This window comes from Malus sylvestris, chromosome 17, assembly GCF_916048215.2.
Source record: "Malus sylvestris chromosome 17, drMalSylv7.2, whole genome shotgun sequence".
Taxonomy (NCBI): domain Eukaryota; kingdom Viridiplantae; phylum Streptophyta; class Magnoliopsida; order Rosales; family Rosaceae; genus Malus; species Malus sylvestris.
The window spans coordinates 11,494,425-11,516,449 of NC_062276.1; the positions used below are offsets into that span (position 1 = coordinate 11,494,425).

General features: G+C 38.2%; 2 protein-coding genes and 2 pseudogenes across 2 annotated transcripts; 2 read left to right on the top strand and 2 right to left on the bottom strand.

Moving 5' to 3' along the window:
• Positions 1–727: 727 nt before the first annotated feature.
• On the top strand, positions 728–2,247 carry LOC126611111 (probable inactive leucine-rich repeat receptor kinase XIAO). The gene has a single exon (XM_050279288.1). The coding sequence runs from the start codon at positions 826–828 to the stop codon at positions 2,074–2,076; it is 1,251 nt and encodes a 416-aa protein (XP_050135245.1). The 5' UTR covers positions 728–825; the 3' UTR covers positions 2,077–2,247.
• A 2,771-nt stretch (positions 2,248–5,018) lies between these two features.
• On the bottom strand, positions 5,019–8,260 carry LOC126611112 (RCC1 domain-containing protein RUG3, mitochondrial-like; annotated as a pseudogene).
• A 71-nt stretch (positions 8,261–8,331) lies between these two features.
• On the bottom strand, positions 8,332–9,235 carry LOC126611114 (RCC1 domain-containing protein RUG3, mitochondrial-like; annotated as a pseudogene).
• A 6,537-nt stretch (positions 9,236–15,772) lies between these two features.
• On the top strand, positions 15,773–22,025 carry LOC126611115 (snRNA-activating protein complex subunit). The gene is made up of 13 exons (XM_050279289.1): positions 15,773–16,328; positions 16,423–16,478; positions 16,582–16,648; positions 16,766–16,821; positions 17,226–17,319; positions 17,647–17,696; positions 18,060–18,153; positions 18,558–18,646; positions 18,727–18,817; positions 19,944–20,039; positions 20,734–20,859; positions 20,944–21,204; positions 21,685–22,025. Exons 1-13 carry the CDS (start codon positions 16,158–16,160, stop codon positions 21,964–21,966), a joined length of 1,533 nt encoding a protein of 510 aa, XP_050135246.1. The 5' UTR covers positions 15,773–16,157; the 3' UTR covers positions 21,967–22,025.

Below are 22,025 nucleotides of genomic sequence, written 5' to 3' on the forward strand. Positions count from 1 at the left end.
TAAGTGATGCAAAAAGGTTGACACCCACGCCACCACTGATAATTAGAAGTTTGACAAAGGCCAGTTTAAAGTATTAATACTTTAGTTCAACCAATAACCACCCTCCTCCAATCCCTAACTACTGAAAAGTTATCCTATAGAGGAAATAATTCATGCATTTCGATTTGCAATATTAGGTACCACCCCCAACTAATGGAACACCATTATTGGGTATTTCTTCACCAATTATAATACAAGAGGACAACATAATTTATATGTCTTTATAAGTATTTTGGGAAATATTCGTGGACTATCACTCACCTAATATTTAAATCATTTGTGATTGAATGACTCTTCTTTACGAAGAGTATGGCATACAAATAACAATCTGACGAAGGAGATTTGAACTCGAATTCTGCATAGTGGGAGAAGATCCGCTCTAATCAATATAACTATCTCAATATCTAAAACTACTGGCTCTAAGTAATGTGACTATCTCCATATATGCCTGTAAAATGTTCTTATGCGTGTAATATGTCATGGAGCTAGATAATGTACAATTCTACATGTATGATGTATCTTATTCCAACTAGTCGGTCCTATATTTATATGTGAAAAATATATTTAGTAACAATCAATGTAGTGAGTAATTAAGGTAATTTACATAATTTCAAAAAGAACTTGCGCTCCGATAATAGGGCAAGAAGGTGACGCAAATAAATTTAGGGTTGGGCCATAACGCCATTAACTCCACCTAACGGTTATATTATATCATCCTCACACTCCCACCATATATTCCATGAACCTGCAAAAACTTTGACCCTCGTCGTTTTACTCTGGTCACTCATGGCCAAACCACACTCTCACTCCCCACACCCACTCTCACTCCTCCTCCTCCTCCTCTCACTCCTCACTCCCTCCCTCCAACGAACCCAGAAACTCTCCCCCGTCGATCTCCGCGCCCTCATCGCAATCAAAAACTCTCTCACCGACGTCCCTTCCCGCCGTGGCTCCCCCGCCGCATTCTTCTCCACCTGGGACTTCTCCGCCCCCGACCCCTGCTCCACCTTCTCCGGCCTCACCTGCGCTTCCGGCCGAATCACTACCCTCACCCTCGGCACTGGCCTCTCCGACTCCCGCGGTCTTGCCGGGTCGCTCCCGCCCTCCATCGCCGACCTCACCGAGTTAACTCAGCTCATCCTCTTCCCCGGAATCGTCACCGGTCCGATCCCGTTTCAGCTCGGCTGGCTCGCCAGCCTCCGTGTCATCTCCCTAACCAACAACCGTCTCACCGGCCCGATTCCTCAGTCCCTCTCTCTCCTCACCAATCTCCACACCCTCGACCTCAGCTACAACAGCCTCGCCGGCCCTATCCAGCCCGGTTTGACCCAGTTACCCAACCTCAAGGTCCTGATCCTCGCATCCAATTCCCTCTCCGGCGAGGTCCCCTACAACGTGTCGTCCCAGCTACTTCACTTGGACTTCAACCGCAACGGCCTCACCGGCCCGTTACCACCCTCTCTCCCGACGACCCTCCGTTACGTGTCGCTCTCGGAAAACGACATGTCGGGCCCCATCGGCTCCGTCTTTGACTCGCTCGCCGATTTAGTCCACCTCAATCTCGGGTCCAACCGTTTAAGTGGGCCTCTCCCTCAAACTCTGTTCCGCACGACCCTCCAGTCCCTTCTGTTGCAACGGAACAATCTCTCGGGGTGGGTCCCGCAAGCAGGGTCCCAGCCCCCATCGTACGGTGAGGGTTCGATCGTGGATTTGAGCCACAATGTCATAACGGGTGAGCTGTCGCCGATCTTGGCGGGCGTGGAGAGCTTGTATTTGAATAACAACCGTCTGATCGGAACGGTGCCGAGGGAATACGTTAAGAGCGTTTACGTGGGGACCACCAGAACGCTGTACCTGCAGCACAATTACATTTCCCGGTTCCCGGTCGAGCCCGGGTCGATGTTGCCCGATACAGTGTCGTTGTGCTTGAGTTACAACTGCATGGTGCCGCCCGTGGGGATGGAGGCGTGCCCGGCCAGCGCGGGAACGGAGCTGTCCCGGCCGGCATCACAGTGCTCGGTGTTTAACTACGGCTAACTTGGGTACAATGATGATTAAGCCACTATACAATTAGCCAATTGGGGAAGTTTAGATTTGTATTTTCCATGTTTGTTTTGATTTTGTGTTCATATTTGTTTGCGTTAACGTGTAAGGAAGTTTCCCATGACATATATACGTGTTAATAGTAAAAAGAAAATGTTATGTTAATTTTAACTATCGTTCATGAGATTTGAATTTAAAATTAATTGATATATTTTTATTTTGTATACATATCGGGTATTGTATAATTAGCCCATCATATAAACCCAAATATCGAATAATATAACGCATCAGTTGTTACATTTGTGAACAGTTTACAAGATATTCATAAGTTCACTAATTATTTGCATCTACTATAATTGGTAATCAATTAACACATCAACTATCACATTTTAGTACGTTAATCTCTACTAATTAATGAAACCCTTTTTGTCAACCAAAGAGGGTAAAAAGACAAATTAGTCTTCTATCACACAAAAAAATGATGGGTAATAATGTAATTTAACAGGTTCAAGTTTTACTATTTTTTATTGAAATCTCACCTACATGTACCTTCAATATTAAAAATAAAATATAAAATAAAAAAATAAAAATAAAAAAACAAAAACAAAAACCTCTCACTCCCCCACCGTTCACTCTCTCTCCCTCTCTTCTTCTTATTTTCTAAAAAAAATGTATTCATACACACAAAGTATGTAGACAAATGCTAGTATTTATTATCCCAACGTTAATTAAAAAATATTTCAAATACTTTCTCACTCAATATCGACGAAGACAAAACATAAAAGGAAATATAGCCCCCTCTTATATTTTACTCTATTTGTTTTTGTTATATGATATATCTAGAGCCGAGAACGGATCCACGACGAAACGTTACTTTGCAAATGTTTTTTACTAGCTGCCATGTATTTTTCAAGATTATTGCGACAAATTAAACACATAAGGAATCATTATCTTTTCCGTTTTATATTTGAAATCATGCAAGCATGGAGAAAATATAAATTGTTGATTTGCCTTCGGAACTAGTATAGAGCAGTCAGTTTCTCTCTCTAAACTTAAATTTTAGCTGATTACCTCTCTGAACATTAATAAATAGCTAATTTCCCTTGTGCGTTAGATTTTCAAACTTTTCATCCAAGTTTCCATCCATCTTGGTCTCGCGGACATCACATGATAATTATAGGCGGGCAAAAAGATAATTGTGCTTTGGTGAATTGTGCACTAAGCCAATACTTTGTCGTTGCTAATTAATTAGCCTTCCTTGGCTAATTCAAACAAGGAATATTAGGTAATTGCCGTCAACATTTGCTATATGACCAAAATAGATAAAAAAAATTGGGTAAAAAATTCTTACATCTAACGGAGGAGGGATATTGAATAACTATAAAAGTTCAAGGGGGTATAATCGGTTAAAATTAATGTTCATAAAAGAAATTAGCAACTCTTTATAAGCTTTAGGGAAGAATCGACAAATACCTTAGATAAAAATATCGAGGGGCTAATAATATTTTCCGTAAATGTTTGTCGTGAAAAGCGTGAAGAAGATGGAGCCAAACTAAGTGCATAATTGAAGTTTGTCACGCACCAAACGGATCTCGATCAGCATGCAGAAGCTTGGTTGGTGGTCCACATATGCATGCATGCATGTATCCATGTTTTCATTTCATGCTTTGTCTCCTTTGACTGTGGCCCTGTGGAGATGAGTAGTTATACAGCAAACAATGCGTAAAATGAAATGGAGTTTACCTCAAGAAACATCTACAGGCTAGAGGTCCAATGCAAAAGCCAATATAATATTCACTACTCGACAACGTGCACCAACGATCTTATTCGGTGGGTTAGTGGCGAATTCAGGATTTTTTTTCCTCAGTGAAGATGAAGTTAAGAGGTCGCACTTGGTGCGATGGCAAGTGTCTTCGCCCATGAGCGGTAGGTCTCGGGTTCGAGACTTGGGAGCAGCCTCTCCATAAATGGGGGTAAGGCTAGCCGACATTCACCTCTCCCAGACCCTGCCTAAAGCGGGAGCCTTGTGCACTGGGTACGACCTTAGTGAAGATGAAGTTAGCATGCAACTTTGGTAAGTTGCCCTTGGCTACTTAATTACCCTATACCTCAACTTCTTTTGAGTCATATAGTCAAGAATCTTATACGCGTACTAGCAGAAAATTTTCAATAAGACAATCTAATCAAAGTGAGTTGTGTACATTGGAAGTTGATTCTCGTGTTAGAGTTCTGATCATTCAGCTTGTAAGGCTAAACTACCTATAAGCGGTGTTTCCTCACCAGTAACTACAAGTTAATAATGATGCTAATGTTTTCACAGCGGTGGTGGTGATGGCTGGGCCTCAAGGTCTCTGCTGGGCAAAAACCAGCATTTTACAAAGTTTAGCATAGGAAAATGACGTGCTTCTCTATCTGTCATGAAAGTTACAAAACAACCGCGGCAAGTGAAGCCTCATCAACATCAACAGACGATAGCAAGCCAAGTGAATGTACGATGATGTTCAGAAGTCATTGGGTCCATTTTATACCCAAATAATGTTTCTTGAAAATAATATTCCAAAAACACACCAAGTAGTTGTTTTCAAACTTTCATGGCAAAAGACTACGAAAGCAGTGAAAATTACAGTTGCCTTACACAGAACAAGTTCACTTCTATCCAGGGACGAAGTTAGAAACTTTCTTTAGCGGAAGCGACCTTAATCTCCAGACTTGAGAAAAAAAAATTCATGATAGTATAATTTCTTCTATAACTTCACTGCTTTTCTTTTCTTCTCAAATTAATTTCATTAAGCCAATTGAAGACATTTTTTCACATAAACAGCATTGTATATATTATTTAAAATTTTCAACTAATTAATTTTTTTTCTAACAAACGATATTATTTACATTAAGGAAGAGGGAAGTGGGCTTAACCTCATAATAGGCTAGCAATAATGTAGTTTAAATTCGCCTTTGGCAACTAATTAATTAAAGTACTTAAATATGATAAATTCAAGTTTTGTAAGCATCTTGATGTTTTTCTCTACACAAAAGTTTAGTAGAGGTAACTGCCCCCATCGGGTTTTAGTTGCCTCCATCCTTGCCTTTATCGTGACGTCCAAATTCAATAATATAACATCATGTGTTCATTTCTTTTCACATGATTGCACTGTTAGATTAGGACACTATGTGATAGTGAACTTGTTTCATGTAAGCTAGACTCCCTATACCACGATACTTGTCATACCAGCATTAGAGGGTACCAATAGACACCATTGATGCCACCCATATAAACGTCACCTGGAGATATCTCGTTGTGAGTATTTCACGTGATCATGACCTACTTACATGGAGACATATCACAGTGATAAGGCAGAATCTCTCCTCAAGCGAACATTGAAGATGAATAAAATAAGCAAGAGTAACTCGAAAGCTATTAGTAAAGAAATCATGAAAAAAATGTACCTCCAGTTAAATTGGAAAGGAATTCATGAAAATAATTTGCCGCACCATCTCTTAATAGCCGACGAAAAATTGTAGGGTAGTTTGGGCCAGAGTGCCAGCCCTGGGGCTGGGGCTGGGGCAGTCTAGCAAGTAGTAACTGGTACAACAAAGAAGAACCATACGTTACAGGAATGCACAACAAGATATCTACTACCTCTGCCAATAATTTAAAGAACCTGAGAAAATCTCATGTGTTTTCAATAACTGAGTTCTGTCAATGTCGGTATCCTTGCAACACGGTTACACATCTCTGATCCCATTGCATTTGGGAGCAGGGTTCAATGCGTTTTTTTAAGCAAGTTGAGTTGCAGCACACGGTCGACGTAGTACTTGCACCAGAAGAAGGAAGGGCAGCGATTTATTGCACCCAAGTGGTCACATTTTATTTCGTGCATAGTGTTTCTTGTATTTCTCAATATCTCTTCACAAGACATCGTCATCTCTCTAGCATGCGATAATCTTTATAATCTCGAATCAGTTTTACTTCAGAACCACAGATTTTTGGATCCCTTGACAAAAATCTATCCACGTTAGAGAGAAGGAAAACAATAGAAACTATCACCGTGAAATTTTACAAACAGACCTTGAAACCAAGCACATGGCATGGGAAGCACCAACTGCAACAGACAGCACATTGTGGGCTCCCAATCCATCATACTCCATTAAAAACTTGACTTCAACGGGGGATGGTTGGATCTCTGGCAACCCAGGTACTCCTAACTGAGAATCTTTGGTATATCCCCACATATACAACTTTCCTTTATCTGTTACGAAACAAAGGATGGGCACTCAGTAGGAATGTACGAAAGTATCACGCTTACTAGTTTGAACCAAAAAACCAAAACATCTGCCCATCCATGTTCTGATTTATGAAACTATGAATTTGCAATGCTCTCTCAAACCACCTGTAAGTCTTGAATTGTTTCCTAAAAACAATAATCTATGGTAGGAATTAACCTTTAAAGAAAAACCTGTGTCGCTACAATAGCATATTTAAGACTCATGATAAATGCTCCGGTGGAAAGTAAAAATAGAGGATGCAAGCAATTTACGCATTTGAGTACCCAAAGAAAATATTTCTAAGACCTAATTGATTACAGTACCAAATAAAGCACGAATCATTACCTGTTATAGCTGCGGAAGATGAACCCCCGCAAGCAATATAGATAACACGTTCATCAGTTAAAGCCTCGACAACTGTGGGTGTTTTCTGACTTTGTAAAGAAGAGTTGCCCAACTGACCATGCCCACCATGTCCCCAAGAAAGTACTTTACCTTCATCTGAAAATTAAACGTCAAGAAAGAAGGGTCAATAATAAGACTTAATCATTCCAGAAATAAAGGCAATAATAGTTGCTGCTGCAATCACGTTACCGGTTAATGCAAGAGAATGATGATATCCACCACTTTCTATATGAATGATACGAACGCTTACAAGACTAGGAACTGGTTTTGGTGTCTAACCACCAACCTTATCGCCCCTTCCAAGCTCATAGTTAGAGTTTGCTGAGGAAACACCCAGAAAACACAACATATTAGCTTCATACTAGTGGAGCGGCTAAAAGTCAGTCAAAGTCTCAAAGATGGCAATAATATCAAGAACCAATTATCCAATCCCCTTATTGAAGAGTAACAGCAATGCTACCCATGACAGGAGTTCCAATGAACTTAGGATCGCTAAAATAAACAAAATCCAACTTCTTATCATCCCCTTATGGCTATATTTTCTCCATTTTTGTCAAATCTGCAGGTTGAAATTCATTTCCACTAATTTGTTGACTAATGAATCCAATGTCTTATAAAACACTTGAAAGAATAACACCATTTCCTAATAATAATTTTATACCACTTACTTGGCATGGAGTCACGGACAGTATGTGGTTAGGTTATAGTAAATAAAATCAATTCAGATGTATAAAAAAAGAAAGCAAAACACTTTCCACATAAGGGTGACAATCTTACCTCCCCAATTCCAAAGTTCCCCATCTTCCGTCAGTGCCATTGTGAAAAACCCTCCGCAAGACACGGCAGCCACTGGCATATGTAATGCTTTTACTTTGGACGGTATGCTAAGTCCACCACCCTCGTTTGGGCCTCGATTAGGACCAAGTCCCAATCTACCATCCGCTTCATCTCGACCCCAAGTATAAAGTTCTCCTACAAGCTATATCAAATTAGTGATAGCTTATTATCTACAACAACAAATCAAACATATAAACATAATCTTTATACTGGAAGGCAAATGCAGAAAGCCAGAAAGGAGTGAGAAACTGAAAAGCATGCCATCCGCAACATACTAGTTTAAATTCTTCCTATGATTATCAGTTGGAGTCAATTAATTTGTGGCATCCAGGCAGTACCAGATTTACTCCAATAAAAATGACTGTTAACAAACCTGATTCCGTGATGGCACCAGTATGCGTCCCACTAGTTGAAATATGACATATTTTCCCGCTCCATGATCCTTCTACCAATCTAGGGAACAACTCTCTAGTATAAACAGAATGTCCAAGTGCACCAAAACCACCATAACCCCTACAAGCTTCATGTTTAATGACAACCATGAAGTTATCCGACCAGAAGCATGAGTTGTTATAGCAATATGGTCAAAGAACATAAAAAATATGCAGTAGACACGAAAACAATATAATTCTATCAAATGTATGAATAACTAAATAGTAAATCGATCTTTCAACTCATAACAAGCAAATGTAATTGGGCAATTTCACTGAAAAAAAAATAAATAACTGCATATAGTTGAGAGTCTTGAGACTAGAAACGATTACTCTTGCGAAGATGTAAACTTTACAAGTTATGGGCTGACTCTGCTCATTGCCACAATATGTTCTATACAGGTAAACCGTGAATTCGATACAAAACTTCCTCCTTCAGTAAGATCAAAGCAGTCAATATTTTTGCAGATTGAAAACAACAAAAGAAAACTGAATTGAATAGCAATCAACAAAATGCAATGCAACGCATCCTGTGATAAAATGCTAGAAATGTCTAATCTTTACAATTGTACCGACCATGTATAGACTTCGCCGGTGGCGGTGAGCGCCACCGAATGCAACCCGCCAAGCGCCACAAAGCGAACCGAATCCAAATTCGGGTTCAAAGTGGCAGAAACAGAGAATTCTCATGTCCAAAACCAAGTCGACCGCCGTCGCCTTTACCCCAAATCCAAAGCTTACCATCCACCAACAGCGAAGAGTGGAACAACCCACAAGAAATGCCGACCTCCACAATGCTGCGGTCGGCATTGCTCTCTTGATTCGAGCAATTAGGGGTTTGAATTCGACCCTGGGATGATGAAAGAGTGAAGGATGAGGTGGGAACGACGAGGTAGGCGACTGGGGTTGGGTAGAGTCGGTTTTCTTCGATGCCGCCGCCGAGCTGGCCGGAGGCGCCTCTGCCCCATGAGAGGAGTTGGAGGGTTGTGGTGGGGCCGTCGTCGTCTAGGGTGGTGGTGGCGGCAGTGGGTTCGTAAAGGATGGGGATTTTGGAGGTGGCGGCGGCGGTGGAGAAGGGTGAGGAGGAGAGGTGGCGAGCGAGGTATGCGAAAGAGCGGTGGCGGAGAGACAGATGGGCGCTCATGTTTACTGCTTTGCTTGTTTCGAGGTTTTTCTCCTAATTAAAAATGGAGGGTTTTAGAAAAGGGTTTAACAATTATGGATTGAATATAAATTCTCTTTATTGTTTGATTGGTTTTTTTAACTAATTTAAGGAGAGCCGATTCGAACTTGAAACATTTTATAAAGAATGTATCAATTGTATTTTATTTTTCAATATTGAAAGATATTTTAAGTTCGAATATTTTATGTATTGATGAACAAATATTAAATTAAAACGATTACAACCTCAAGTATTATTTGATTAGTGTGACTATTTAATAAAAGGAAAACTAATAAAAAAGGTTTGAAAACTTTGAGTTTTAACGATAAGGACAAAATAAAGGGTAAAGTGAATAGTATCATGATTGACTTTTTAGTATAAAAATGTGATTTTTCGTTAAAATGAACAGTACCGGAAGCTTTTCGTTAAAGTTCCAATAATAAATTAGGGCTCGTTGGACCAAAACCATTCGTCCTCTAGTTAACCTATCTCTTGGCAGATAAAAAGGAGAACAAAATCAGCGTTCCAGTCTTGCGAAATGTCTTCTTCTTGGTCTTCCTTGGGTGAGAGACTTGCTAGTCTCGGAACAAGTAATCTAATTTCGATTAATCCTCTAAATTTTCGTGTTTATGTTAGGGACTGTTAGGAAGAACATCGAATGACATGGGACTTGAATACACTTCACCGGCTTTTGCAAGTGCCGTGACCAACCTTATTCCATGTATTACTTCATCATAGCAGTTTTCTGCAGGTGAAGGAAATCCATTTAATTACATAGAAGTCATATATTTGATTATTGCATTAGGGTTTTAAGGATTTACATTATGATGTACTCGGGAAATTCGATATGATGAAGCTTGGTATGCAAGCAAAGACTGGGGGGACTCTTGTCGGGTTTGCTAGCGCAACGCTAATGATCCTATACAAGCGCATTGCTGTGATTTTAATGCACACCGAAGGCTCCATCAAACTGCAGCTACCTCAAAATCATCCACAGACAGAAACTAGTTAAAGGGCTCGCTTGTCCTTCTTGTATCATATTTTGCATTGTCAACATTCTACATCTCACCGGTGCCAGAAAAACCTGCATCTTTTATGAACAACTTTTTGTTGCATGGAAATTATTACAATCAATACTCATTTTATGCAATATGATTTATGCAGACAGTAACAGTTGAAATGGATCCAGCACCGATCGTTCTGACATTATTCGCATGCTTATATCGGGGAATTTACTCACGGGGATCATGGCAGCGATTCTTGATCACAAAGCATCCTCTTGGAGGTTGTCATAGAACATTACACTTCTTGCTCCTGTGTACAGTGAAAGGATTTTTAAATGTGTAATGTTTTTATTGCACAGGCCATGGAAAATTTGATGAGGTGAAATTGTTTTGTAGGGAGTTGTGATTTTGGGACTTGTAATTTATGTGCAAACTGTGCTAGTAAGAACGAGAGGTCCAGTTTTCATGACAGCATTTCGACCACTGTCTACAATTGTTGCAGCTGTTCTATAGGACTACTCATTTTCAAGGTTCTAAAAGATGTTAGGCGCCAATCGGGCAGCGGGTTGGAGCCTAGCGCCTAGACGGCTAGGCGGGAGCCTAGGTGGACTAGACGGATTTAAGTAAATCTATTGTATTTCGTGTAAATAAGTGTATGTTTATACTTAAAATATATATAATTTCATCATAAACTAGAAAATAGAATGATATATGTTGATGCACAAAATCAGCGAGGACTTTGGTACAACAGAAAATGTTAAGTTTGTGACATTCGCTAGATTGCTCCGGTCACTAGTGTGGATAAGTATGTAAATGGATAGGGACATGGAAGCAAACATAAAATGTACGTACTTCACCCAGATTGGCTACGTCCACAGAGTAGAATTCTCATTAATTGTGAAGGGTTTACACAAGTACATAGGTTCAAGCTCTCCTTTAGTGAGTATTAGTGAATGATTTAGTACAAATGACATTAGGAAATATTGTGAGAGAATAATCTCTATTTATAGAAGAGAGTTTCTAGTTTCATTCTGACATTGACACGTGTCGTGTTGTGATTGGCTTCTGATGTTGATACGTGTCACGCTATGATTGGCTTCTGATGTCGACACGTGTCGCGATGTGATTGGCTTCTGATGTCGACACGTGTCGCGCTGTGATTGGCCTCCTGGTTGGAGGGAAACTCTTCTGGGTCCTTGACGGTATAACGTTGACCGGTGTTCAGTAGTTTCGGGATTGGTCAAGTATAGTACAAACGACATATATATTATGAAGTATTGGAATATAATGAAAATATCGGGAAGTGTTCAATAAGTCTCTTACAATTTATTGGAAACAATAAAATGCATAAGGAAAGTTATCTATTTTCTATCTAAGTGAGTTGCAACCTAGGCAGGTGTCTAGGTGGGTCTAGACGGGTGCCTTAATAGGTCTAGGCGCCCTTTCTTAATTTGCAAATGCCTAGACATTAATCGGGGCAGTGGCCAGCCGTCTAACGCCTAGACGGCGCTAGGCAGGGATTTTTAGAACAATGCTCATTTTAGGAGAGCTATATACTTGGGAAGGAATTTTTTGTTCCCTCGTTTAGATTGCTAAACTAAAATTGAGACATGATGATCAATTTAAGGATACTCAAGCCCCTGCATTTAGTATCTATGTATTTTTCACATTTCGCTTCACGCATTTAGAATCTTTACAAAACTAATTAAAAGAGTCTGACAAGCCTTTTTTTTTTTTACAAAAAAACACTTAATGGAAATTTATTAAAATAAAGACACAATTGTGTACCAAAAGTCAGCACCAAAGTTCAACTTATTTAAGAAAATGTCACCACCTTCTAAACTTCAACTTATTTATGAAAATACCTTTGTCTTTTTTTTTTTTTTATTTACTATAATACCACTAAACTAACTTGTTTACAAGAAGTGTAATGTTAGAAATACCAATTTTTTTACATCAAATTTGCAAAACAAATGATATATCACCAATAAAAAATAAGCACGTTAATAAATATTTAAATAATAATCCAATCACCAACAACCACATCATTTGGTTTGCAAATTTGATTTAAAAAATTTAGTTTTCCTAACATTACCCTTACAAGAATGTTACCGCCTTTTTGTTTCCCTTAATATTAATAATTTTCTATTAAGTAATTTTGTTTTAATCTTAATAACTTTTCATTAAAGCTCCCAATGAATGCATTTATTGTAGGATCAATTTAATATAATTAAAACTTTCGAACATTTTCAGTGTTTTAGGAGCTTTTTTTGGTTTGTCTATAACTCTCCGGGAAAAGAATAAACAGAAATAGAAAGCGAATAATATGCATTGGAAGATGCTGTATCCTAACAAGAAGCTAGTGATAACAACAGCATATAATCTTTACTGTTGGTCAAATTTTGCACAAATGCAAGTTTCATTTGTAATAATAATTTCCTGAGGTTTATATTTTAATTAGGTTTCTTAAACTCCTTAAATTAAGCATACTTCACAAATACAAACTCTTGAAAATATTTCTGGAGGCATCTGCTTTCACTAATTAAGTAATTTCAACCTTTCAACCTTGCACACCCAACAATTAATATGATGTTTCAAAAGAAAAATTACATTCTTTTATAATTAAACAAAGAGGAAACGAAAGACTCACACTGCAAGGGCGCTCTAGACAGGTGGGGATTTGCAAGAACCAATAACCCACATGCAAAATCGTCTTCGTAATTTGTTATGTCTGCAGCATGGAACAGTCTGCAGCGCGGAACAACTTCATCACTAATATTTCCATGCCTGTACCAATAACGACGAAAATGATTCGTAGTCTATGGACATGGGATTACCCCACATATCAAACATTAGAAGCTTCAAGTCGTTGTTGAGTCCTCTGACTGCATGGATTCTGATAAAATCAGGATCAGAGATTAAAGCACGCCATGACTTGCATACACAACGACATCGTCGTAAAGAGTTCCTTGGTAGCCTTGACAGTATCTCAATGATAATGTCGTTGCTGTCAATACGAGCCCCGTTATTCATGGGGACCAGTTGCTTCTATTGCTTCCGGCGGCCGTCTGCCATGTTATATTGTTAATTAGGTATCCGCGGTGCTACTCCTCTCTTGTTAAGCATATATAGATAGGGTTTTTGTGTTTTAATTTTACTATGATTACGGAGAGGGGAGAAGAGTTCAAAACTAACACAATAATTTAGAAGATGGGGTGTGTTAAACCTCCACGCGTAGAAACCCAACATATATATAGAGTTTCGGAAAAAAAAAACATATATATAGAGTTGTTTTATTTAGGTTCCACATTGAACACACTCATATACTGAATACACCACACATCTTTTTTTTTTTTAATTAACTATCTTAATACACACTAAATATTTTCTCATATTATGCTCACACTTTCTACATACATCCCACACTCTACACATAATCAACATCGCATATTCCGTATTCGTTTGGCCACTTCAAACTCCAACTAGCTTCATTTTGCTGTTTATCATACCGCAATGTGGTGAACCTGAGTTTGATTGATAAGGGAAGCTGTTGTGTTAACCTTTTTACTTACCGACAACCACTTGATATGTTGAACAAGGAAACATCTTGCTTGGTACAGATCATTGACACCAATTCGTTTTCAAGGTTTTTTTTTTGGGGGGGGGGTGCCGCCGGGGGGGGAGGGGGAGGGGTGGGGTGGGTTGGAAGAAAGATGAAGGGTGTGAAGGTGAAAATTTGGTTTGGGGGGGGGGGGGGGTAAGAAAGATGAAGGGTGTGAAGGTGAAAATTTGGTTTTTGGGGGGGGGGGGGGGGGTAAGAAAGATGATGGGTGTGAAGGTGAAAACCAAAACCAACCAAAGAAACAGTTGGGCTTTATAGTTGCATAAAAAAAAGAGCAAAATGACTTGTGAAGGCTTACTCCACATCATATATCAACGATTTAACCCTTCACTTTTTTATGTCTTCTCTCAAATATCATCTTTACTAAAATCACTCAAATTTAAAATTATTTGACCATTAGATTAAATGGTAGTTATATTAGTTTTTTTCGAAAAAAAATTGTATTCGTTTATTTATTCGCTACAATTGGATGTCTTGATGCATTGTAAATATTATAAATATCATAATTTGCAACACCGCATTTTCAGTCAAATATGACATTATAAGTTATAACTTTTAGGATAATGCTAGGAAGACTAAATTTAGAGACAAAGTTTTGAAAACTAAAGGACATAGAAGTTGATGATTTATTTATTACTTAAATATTGATAAACGTGCTTATTCTTATTGGTGACACATTATTTAGTTTGCAAATTTAGTCTCCCTAATATTACCCTAACTTTTAACTTTGACCCTTTAAATTGGAGATAGCCCAAGAGAACACTCCCTATCAACTAGAGTGTATGAAATTAGTACTTATACCTTTTTAATATTTAATAAGTTTTAATAATGAATATAAAATTAAGGATTTGACTACAGTACTTATATGTATTTTATACAATCTTCATTTCGATGGTCATATATGTTAACGCTCAAATCTGGTGAGGCTAACAAAGACCAATATGGTCGTGTAGTCTGCACTTGGTGTGTACGGGATTAGAATGATAAGAACTGAGCAACAACATTTAAGTTGTTCATCTCTCAAAATTGGACCACTTCCAATGAGTCTCTCATATATATTGAATAGAATGTTACAAATAGCGCTCGGCTCCATACATTCACTTTTCTTTCTCAATTTGTCCGACCCATTCTAAGGAGTGCTCATCCTCCTTATATAGGCCTTCCATGATCCCCAAATCTTTAGGCTCAAGTCTTCCACTGCATTTGCATTTAATGCACCGAATACGTAAATTTGACCTGCTAGCTACCCCTTCATTTTTTAGTTGACATGTGGCATCAAAGTGATATCTGTTTTGGTCCACTTGCATGTTTTCTTAGGACAATGCATCCCAAGCACCTTGCTCGACCCTAAGTTGGTGGGAATCCACATCCGAGTAGGTTGTCCATGTGTCCCTGGGATTTCGTGCTATAAAGTTGTTCGTACACCAACTTGTTGCCGATGGTCATAAATCACTTTATGGGAAAAAGGCTCGGCTTCATTATTGGCAGGCAACCCAGACCGCCAAGCGATCGTCTATAGCCCTTGTGATCATCCTTCCCAATTATGTTGGGCTTTGGTATTCCTTCTCTTGTCTTCTTTTGGACTTGTGTTCCTTTGGGCCTATAGGAGTCAAAAACGACACAACGTTTACAATATGCTGATTGTATTAAATACATATATTCACATTAATTATATATGATCATTAGATGATGATTGCATTTAATTTTTAAACAAATTTGCAAACCAAATAACGTGTAACCAATAAAAAATAAGCATGTTAATCAACACTTAAATAATAATCCAATTAAAAACAGTTACATCATTTGGTTTACAAATTTCGGTTTAAAATTTTAATTTACCTGGCATTATTCTTTATTTAATATAAATTACGACTTGTTTTTTAATAATTATTTTTTATAAAAGGACTAAAAAAAAAAATAATAATAAGAAGAAGAAATTGGCCTGCTTTTTCCTCTTTTTTTCCCTTGTTGAGTTGCTGGGGGCCAAGGCTATGGATACTAATGGGAGACTACGAGTCTACGACATCTTGCGTCGGTATCATCTGCAGCAGTAAGTCCACAACATTACTTGCCAATGAACTGACGAAGTGCTTCCTTTGGGCAACCAGGCACAAAGACACACCCTTTCGTCTCCAACTATACACCTTCTCACTCTCACACAAACCCTAGACTTCCCTCTCCTCGCAGCTATGTCTATTTCACACTATTTTTCCTCTAATTGAAACCATTTTTTCCTTCATACGCTGCTCTCCCATTTTCCTCCCATTCAATTTATTCGAAATTCCGAAAATTCATCGTTTCTGCACCCCGCTCGCGATTAAAGTTTAAAGCTTTACGCAAGCGGCGGATAGATGATGACGGAGAATGGCAGCGGCGGCGCCAACAATAATGGTGGTGATAAGGAAGAGGAGGAGGAGGAGGAGCTCTCGGTTCCCAGAGGTGGGCCCATCTACGTTCCCAATGTTGTGGGTCCCCTCACCAGCGTCCCTCTGTTCCTGTCTTCTATTCTCCAAGAACTTCAGGTTCCATTGGTGGTTGAATTGTTTATAATTTGTATCACATTGCTATTTGTTGATGGGTTTGTTTAATTAGAGTTGTGTTCTGTTCATTTTGCAGGATTTAGAGGTGGAAGTGTCTCCAAATTCATCCCAAGTCTGTGACGAAGATATTTCGTAAGCATTTTTGCTTTTGCTTTCCATGTTTTGGGTTTTTCTTTTTCAATTTGGATTCTAGGTTGGTGGGTTTGGATTCTGAGTGGCATTGTTTGTGGCGTAGGGTGGATGAGCTTAAAATCTTGACCGAGGAAGAGTTAGTCGATATGGCTATCACGGAAGCATTTAAGGTGCACTAATACTCTCCAACTTGTGCATAGTTCTTTGTTTGTGATTTGAAGGAGCTTTGATGACTCATACATCGTGTTTATCTTAATATTATGGTTTTATTATGTGTTTGATTGTAGGATGATGAAGGTGCTCCCAGTCTCTCGCCTATTTCTGAAGAGCCCTCCAATGAAAGGTCAGTCATATTTATACATGAAGACATTTACCTTGGAATTGTGTGGCTGGTTTTAGTGTCATTGTGCGGTCATCGCAGTACCTCATACACATTGGCATATGTAGCAAGATCATGTAGTTCCTTGATTCATATGTATTTGATTAACTTATCTATGTATTTGTCCCTTTTTCTTGACTGTCTTGAATTTTTCTTGCACTTCAACTTTTACTTCTCTCTTGATGATTATAACTAGATTATGGAAATACTTTTTTATGTAAGCCCAGTATTTATCTTCCTCTTTCACATGTCTTGTTATAGTCTTATTGTCTACTTTCGACAAATATACTCTATTTTCTTGTAATAGTTGATCCGCTCTGTGAATTTCATTCTTATTCATTTATTTGAATTTTATACACCAAATTTAGGAGTGCAAATGATTCTGAGACTTCAAATGATAAAGATTGTAAAACGAAACCAAGGAGGAGAAAGCGAACAAATGAATATAATCACGCTCTTGAGGTAAGATATCTTTCGCTTCTTATTGTATGCTGGTAATGTGTTCATCCAAGTTGTTGTTAGTTGGTATAGTATCTAATTATACTAAAGTCTATATCTCCTTTAATTTTGAGATTCTAGGCCAATGCTGTTGAAAATTGGGTGCAAGAGGTAGTCAAATTCGAATGAGAAGAAGTATCTAGTTTGAAGGCTAATATACCACCTAAGGGAATTTTTTAAGAGAATGAGGGTCAAATGAGAAAGTTAGGGTGAGAATAATTTTATGGATTTCATTAACAGTTATGATGCTTGTCTTAACAAGTTACGGTTTTATTATGGGTTTGTTTGTAGGACGATGAAGGTCCCTCAAATCTTTCACCTATTCCAGAAGAGCTTTCCAGGTCAGTCATATCTATACATGAGTGAGCAAATTTACTTTGGAATTGTGTGAGTGGTTCCTTGATCATGTAGTATGGACCAAGATCATGTAGTTCCTTGATTCTTATGTATTTGATTTTCTTATCTATGCATTTGTTCTTTTGTCTTGACCGCCTGGACTTTTTCATGTACTGCAAATTACCTCTATTTTGGTGATTGGAACTAGGTACCGAGTGTACTTGTTTATATAAGCCCGGCATTATTGTTGTACTCTTCATATCTACTTTGGACAAATATCCTGTAGTTTTTTCTAATAATTTATCTGTTCATGGAATTTCCGTATTATTTTTTATTAATTATTGAATTTTTATATGCACCAATTTCAGGAGAGTAAGTGATTCTGGGATATCAAATGATAAAGCTTGTACAAAGACATCAAGCAAGGGAAAACGAACAAAGGCAAATGCGCATGCTCTTAATGTAAGATATTTTCACTTCTCCTTGGGTGCTGTTAATGTATTTATTTAAGCTGTTAGTACTTAGTATAGTATTTAGTTATACTAGAGTTTACATCTTCCTTAATTTTGAAAGCCTAGGCCAATGCTGTTGAAAATTGGGCGTAAGAGATAGTAAAATTTGAACGAGAAGAACTATCTAGTTTTAAGGATAATATTCCGCCAAAGGGAAGTTTATAAGAGAAAGAGTGTGAAATGAAAAATTATTTATAAGTACCCTGGTGACGTTGGGCAGAAAGGATATTGCAATGTAGAAGAGTCATTGCATTACAGTCTTCATTGTCCTTGCTTATATATAAATATATGTATATATATATATATATTTGTATTTGTTATTGTAGTACCAACTTAACTGCTGCCACATTCCAGGAGACTTATATTGCAAGGGTGGAGCGTGTTAAAAGAATAAAAGAAAAGCAAGAGGAAGACAAATCGGCTGTGACTCTGCATTCTTTCAAGTTAGTTTAATGACTCTGTAACTTGCTGAATGATTTGTCTCTCCATTTTGAACTAAATGTTTTTCTTTACGGTGATCCAGCCGTAGTTCGAAGACGACTGAACTTTCCATTGCATCCTCAAGGACAATTGATAGGATGATACCCCTCAGATCTGCAAGTTCATCAGTGAAGGTTTGCTTAAGAGTTGCCTATTGTGAATGTTTATTGTTAATTATGTCTTTTAGATTGTATTGGAAATCCACTAACTAATGCTTCAAGTTCTATATAAGTCATCTTGACTCTTAAGCTATTATCTACCTTGTTGGGAATGAATCTCACATTGATAGGAGGGACCTTGCATGGGCTTATAAATAAGTTGGGTTACTTCCCATATTTGCAATTGGTTTTATGGTGGAACCTCAACTTTTTTCATGGTATCAGAGCATGTTGTCGCACGTAAAATTCGCCAGATGGGGGGGGGGGGGGGAGACGTTAAGAATGAATACCACATTGGCAGAATGAGGGACCTTGCATGGCCTTATAAGTAAGTTAGGCTACTCCCCATATTGCCAATTGGTTTATGGTGGAACATCAACTTCTTCACTACCACGTCATCCTGTTGTGTTGTCCATATGTTGGACTTGAAAATTCGACACACGTGAAGGGTCGTGTTGAGAATGCATCCCACTTTGATGAATAAGAGACCTTGCATGTGCTTATAAGTAAGTTGGGCTACTCCGCATATTACCAATTGGTTTTATGATGGAACATCAACTTACTTCACTGCCATGTTACTGTAGGAGGTTTTTCAAACAAAATTGTTACTGAATCTTTGTTAGTAAATGGTTTGTCATGCGATTGAACTTTTGATATGTGGTGATCAAGTGCCATACCTACTAGTAAAATTGACCGTTTGATATAACTCTCAGATGAAAATGAACAGAGATTCATATTAATGAATGTCCTTCACTCCTATCTGATTGATGAGAAATTACCAGGACTTGTTTTATGGCTATTATGTTATTTTGTTATACTGTGTTTTGAACAAATTGTTCCCACTGTTTCCTCAAAACTGGTCGAGGAATGACTCGAGTCAGATCTCAAACCCAATGTTGTCCGTTAGAGGCAAATGCTGGTTGCACCTAGAATAAGTTGTAACTTTCATGTTGTTCAGATCTCATTGCTGAAACCAATGTCATTTAAGCCGATTGATTGCTTTTGACTCTAAAATACATGTTTGCATGCAGTCATATTTAATTTGCCGACTCTGACCTCTCAGATTGTTGATTTTGTATTTTTCCCCTCCTATGCAAATCAGGTGAAGTCATCCAGCATTCAGGAATTTGTACCTGCGCAATATCCAGACGTTGCTCTTTCCATTGAGGTTTACCAAAGTGTGCAAAAAAGGTTGAAGGTATAGCATCTTCAATGTGTTTTCTTGGTGATGTCATATTGAATAGATGTTGGTTTCGTTGTTTTTCAATTGTATAGTTCCTACTAGTCAAGTTATAATGCTAGAATTTTTATTGGGCTTCTGATTTGTAGGGTTGAAATATCTGACATGCCTCTATGATTGAGATGTGTGCAAATGCAATTCTTCATTTTTGCAAGGCATACGTTACATAAGATACAAACATTGACCAGAAACTCCAAAGACAGAGATATCCATGCTTAAAACCTAGCTGGCTGAGTATGCTTTATACAAAAATGTAAGAAACTCATGGTACGCGTAACTCTGATAGGAAGTTCTCGGAATTAAGCCTAAAGAACAACTGGATCTGCCCCTTTTATTTCGGAATTGCTTTGAGTTCGCTAGGTTTGTAGACTTGGGTTTTTGGTCCCTTGTGGCCGAATCCCCTTCAATAAATTGGTAGTCCACTGAGAGTGGAGCAAGACCAAAAATGATGCAATAGACTTGTGATTTTTATGTACATACGTCCATCTGGTTTCTTTTAGTATTGTTTAGGGAAATGGTAAACTGTAGGCCGAAGAAAAAAATAGTTAGGTTTCCTTCCTTTGCACTTTTGTTATGCAGTACTCTTTTTGCTTATTCTCATGGTTCTTGCCTCAAGTTCCTGTTGTTTCTGACATAGTAAGATTGTTTGCAGAACCAAGAGTTGTTGGTCCTCGGACAACAAACCTTGACTGAACTGAGGGATAAGATCGACTGCCTGACAGACCATGTGATGCAAAAGGCTGGTCAGCATGATCCTTCAGGATACTTCCTTGTAGAAGTAAGAAATCTATGTATTAACTCGTTATTTTCATGATGAAGATAGTATTTGCTCTAAAATCTAGTATATTGCTATCCTATGTAGGATACATTTTGCAATGATTTGAGAGATCCCTCCTCAGTAGATTATAGCGAACCTATATTCGATTGGCTTAAAGATTCTAAGGGCGCTGCTCTGAAAAAATGGGAAAGCGTTGTAGCTGGAGAATTGAAAAAGAAGCAGAAGGCAGTCGTAGGAGATGTAACAGGGTCACAATTGCCTAGTTTCAGAGCTGTCGACATGGACAAGACTAAATTCTCGGACTTGAAGTTCCGACTTGGTGCTGGATATCTGTATTGTCACCAGGTACAGATCTCTGTTACCATCTGTTCATGCTTTAGAAGGGAAATGTTATTTTGTGGTTTGCCTACATATTTTACATGTTGAGAATCTTTATGAAGTCCATATGCATATTTAGTATTATTTAAAACTGGAGTCAGTTATCTTATAGGATCTATTTTCTCATCCTCGTAGTAAGATACGAAATTCATCAGCACCTTTAACTGTCTGGACAATTTTAGGTTCAACGATGCAGAGACAAGCATTTTTACTTTTTAACTGTTTAATTTGAGCAACAAGATAAAATGGACACGCTTATTGGGAATTTTGCCTTCAAACCATGATTGTTTTCAACTGTCTTATTATATATAAAAAATATATAACAAATCGTAGATTTTGGTTGGACGGCGTTGTAGTTTTTCATGTTTGGTCTTTGTACATGTCGATGGTTGTGCTGTTCTTGTGATTTGGCTGCATAACTTGATTTTGGGGAATGACTTGGGACAGGGAGACTGCAGACATACGTTTGTAATTCGTGACATGAGATTGATTCATCCCCAAGATATACAAAACAGGGCAGCTTATCCAATACTCTTATTTCAAGTGAAGCCAGTTATACAAAAATGTTACGCTTGTAAAATATTTCGAGCAACAAAGGTAACTGTAGATGACAAGTGGGCTCAGGAGAACCCGTGTTACTTCTGCGACGATTGTTACTACCTCCTCCACTATAAGGACGGACATCTTCTATATGATGACTTCTCCGTGTATGATTATCACCATGATTGATTGTTTTGTACAATTACTGCTGTTGAATCTAATGCAATTTATACATGTTTGATTCTTTT

What these genes read in the sequence shown, in the direction of transcription:
- LOC126611115 (XM_050279289.1), top strand. Translation starts at nt 16,158, where the DNA reads ATGATGACGGAGAATGGCAGCGGCGGCGCCAACAATAATGGTGGTGAT. An exon ending in GTCTGTGACGAAGATATTTC is followed by an intron (nt 16,479 to 16,581) that starts GTAAGCATTTTT and finishes TTTGTGGCGTAG; the next exon opens with GGTGGATGAGCTTAAAATCT. An exon ending in CTGCAAGTTCATCAGTGAAG is followed by an intron (nt 18,818 to 19,943) that starts GTTTGCTTAAGA and finishes TATGCAAATCAG; the next exon opens with GTGAAGTCATCCAGCATTCA.
- LOC126611111 (XM_050279288.1), top strand. Translation starts at nt 826, where the DNA reads ATGGCCAAACCACACTCTCACTCCCCACACCCACTCTCACTCCTCCTC.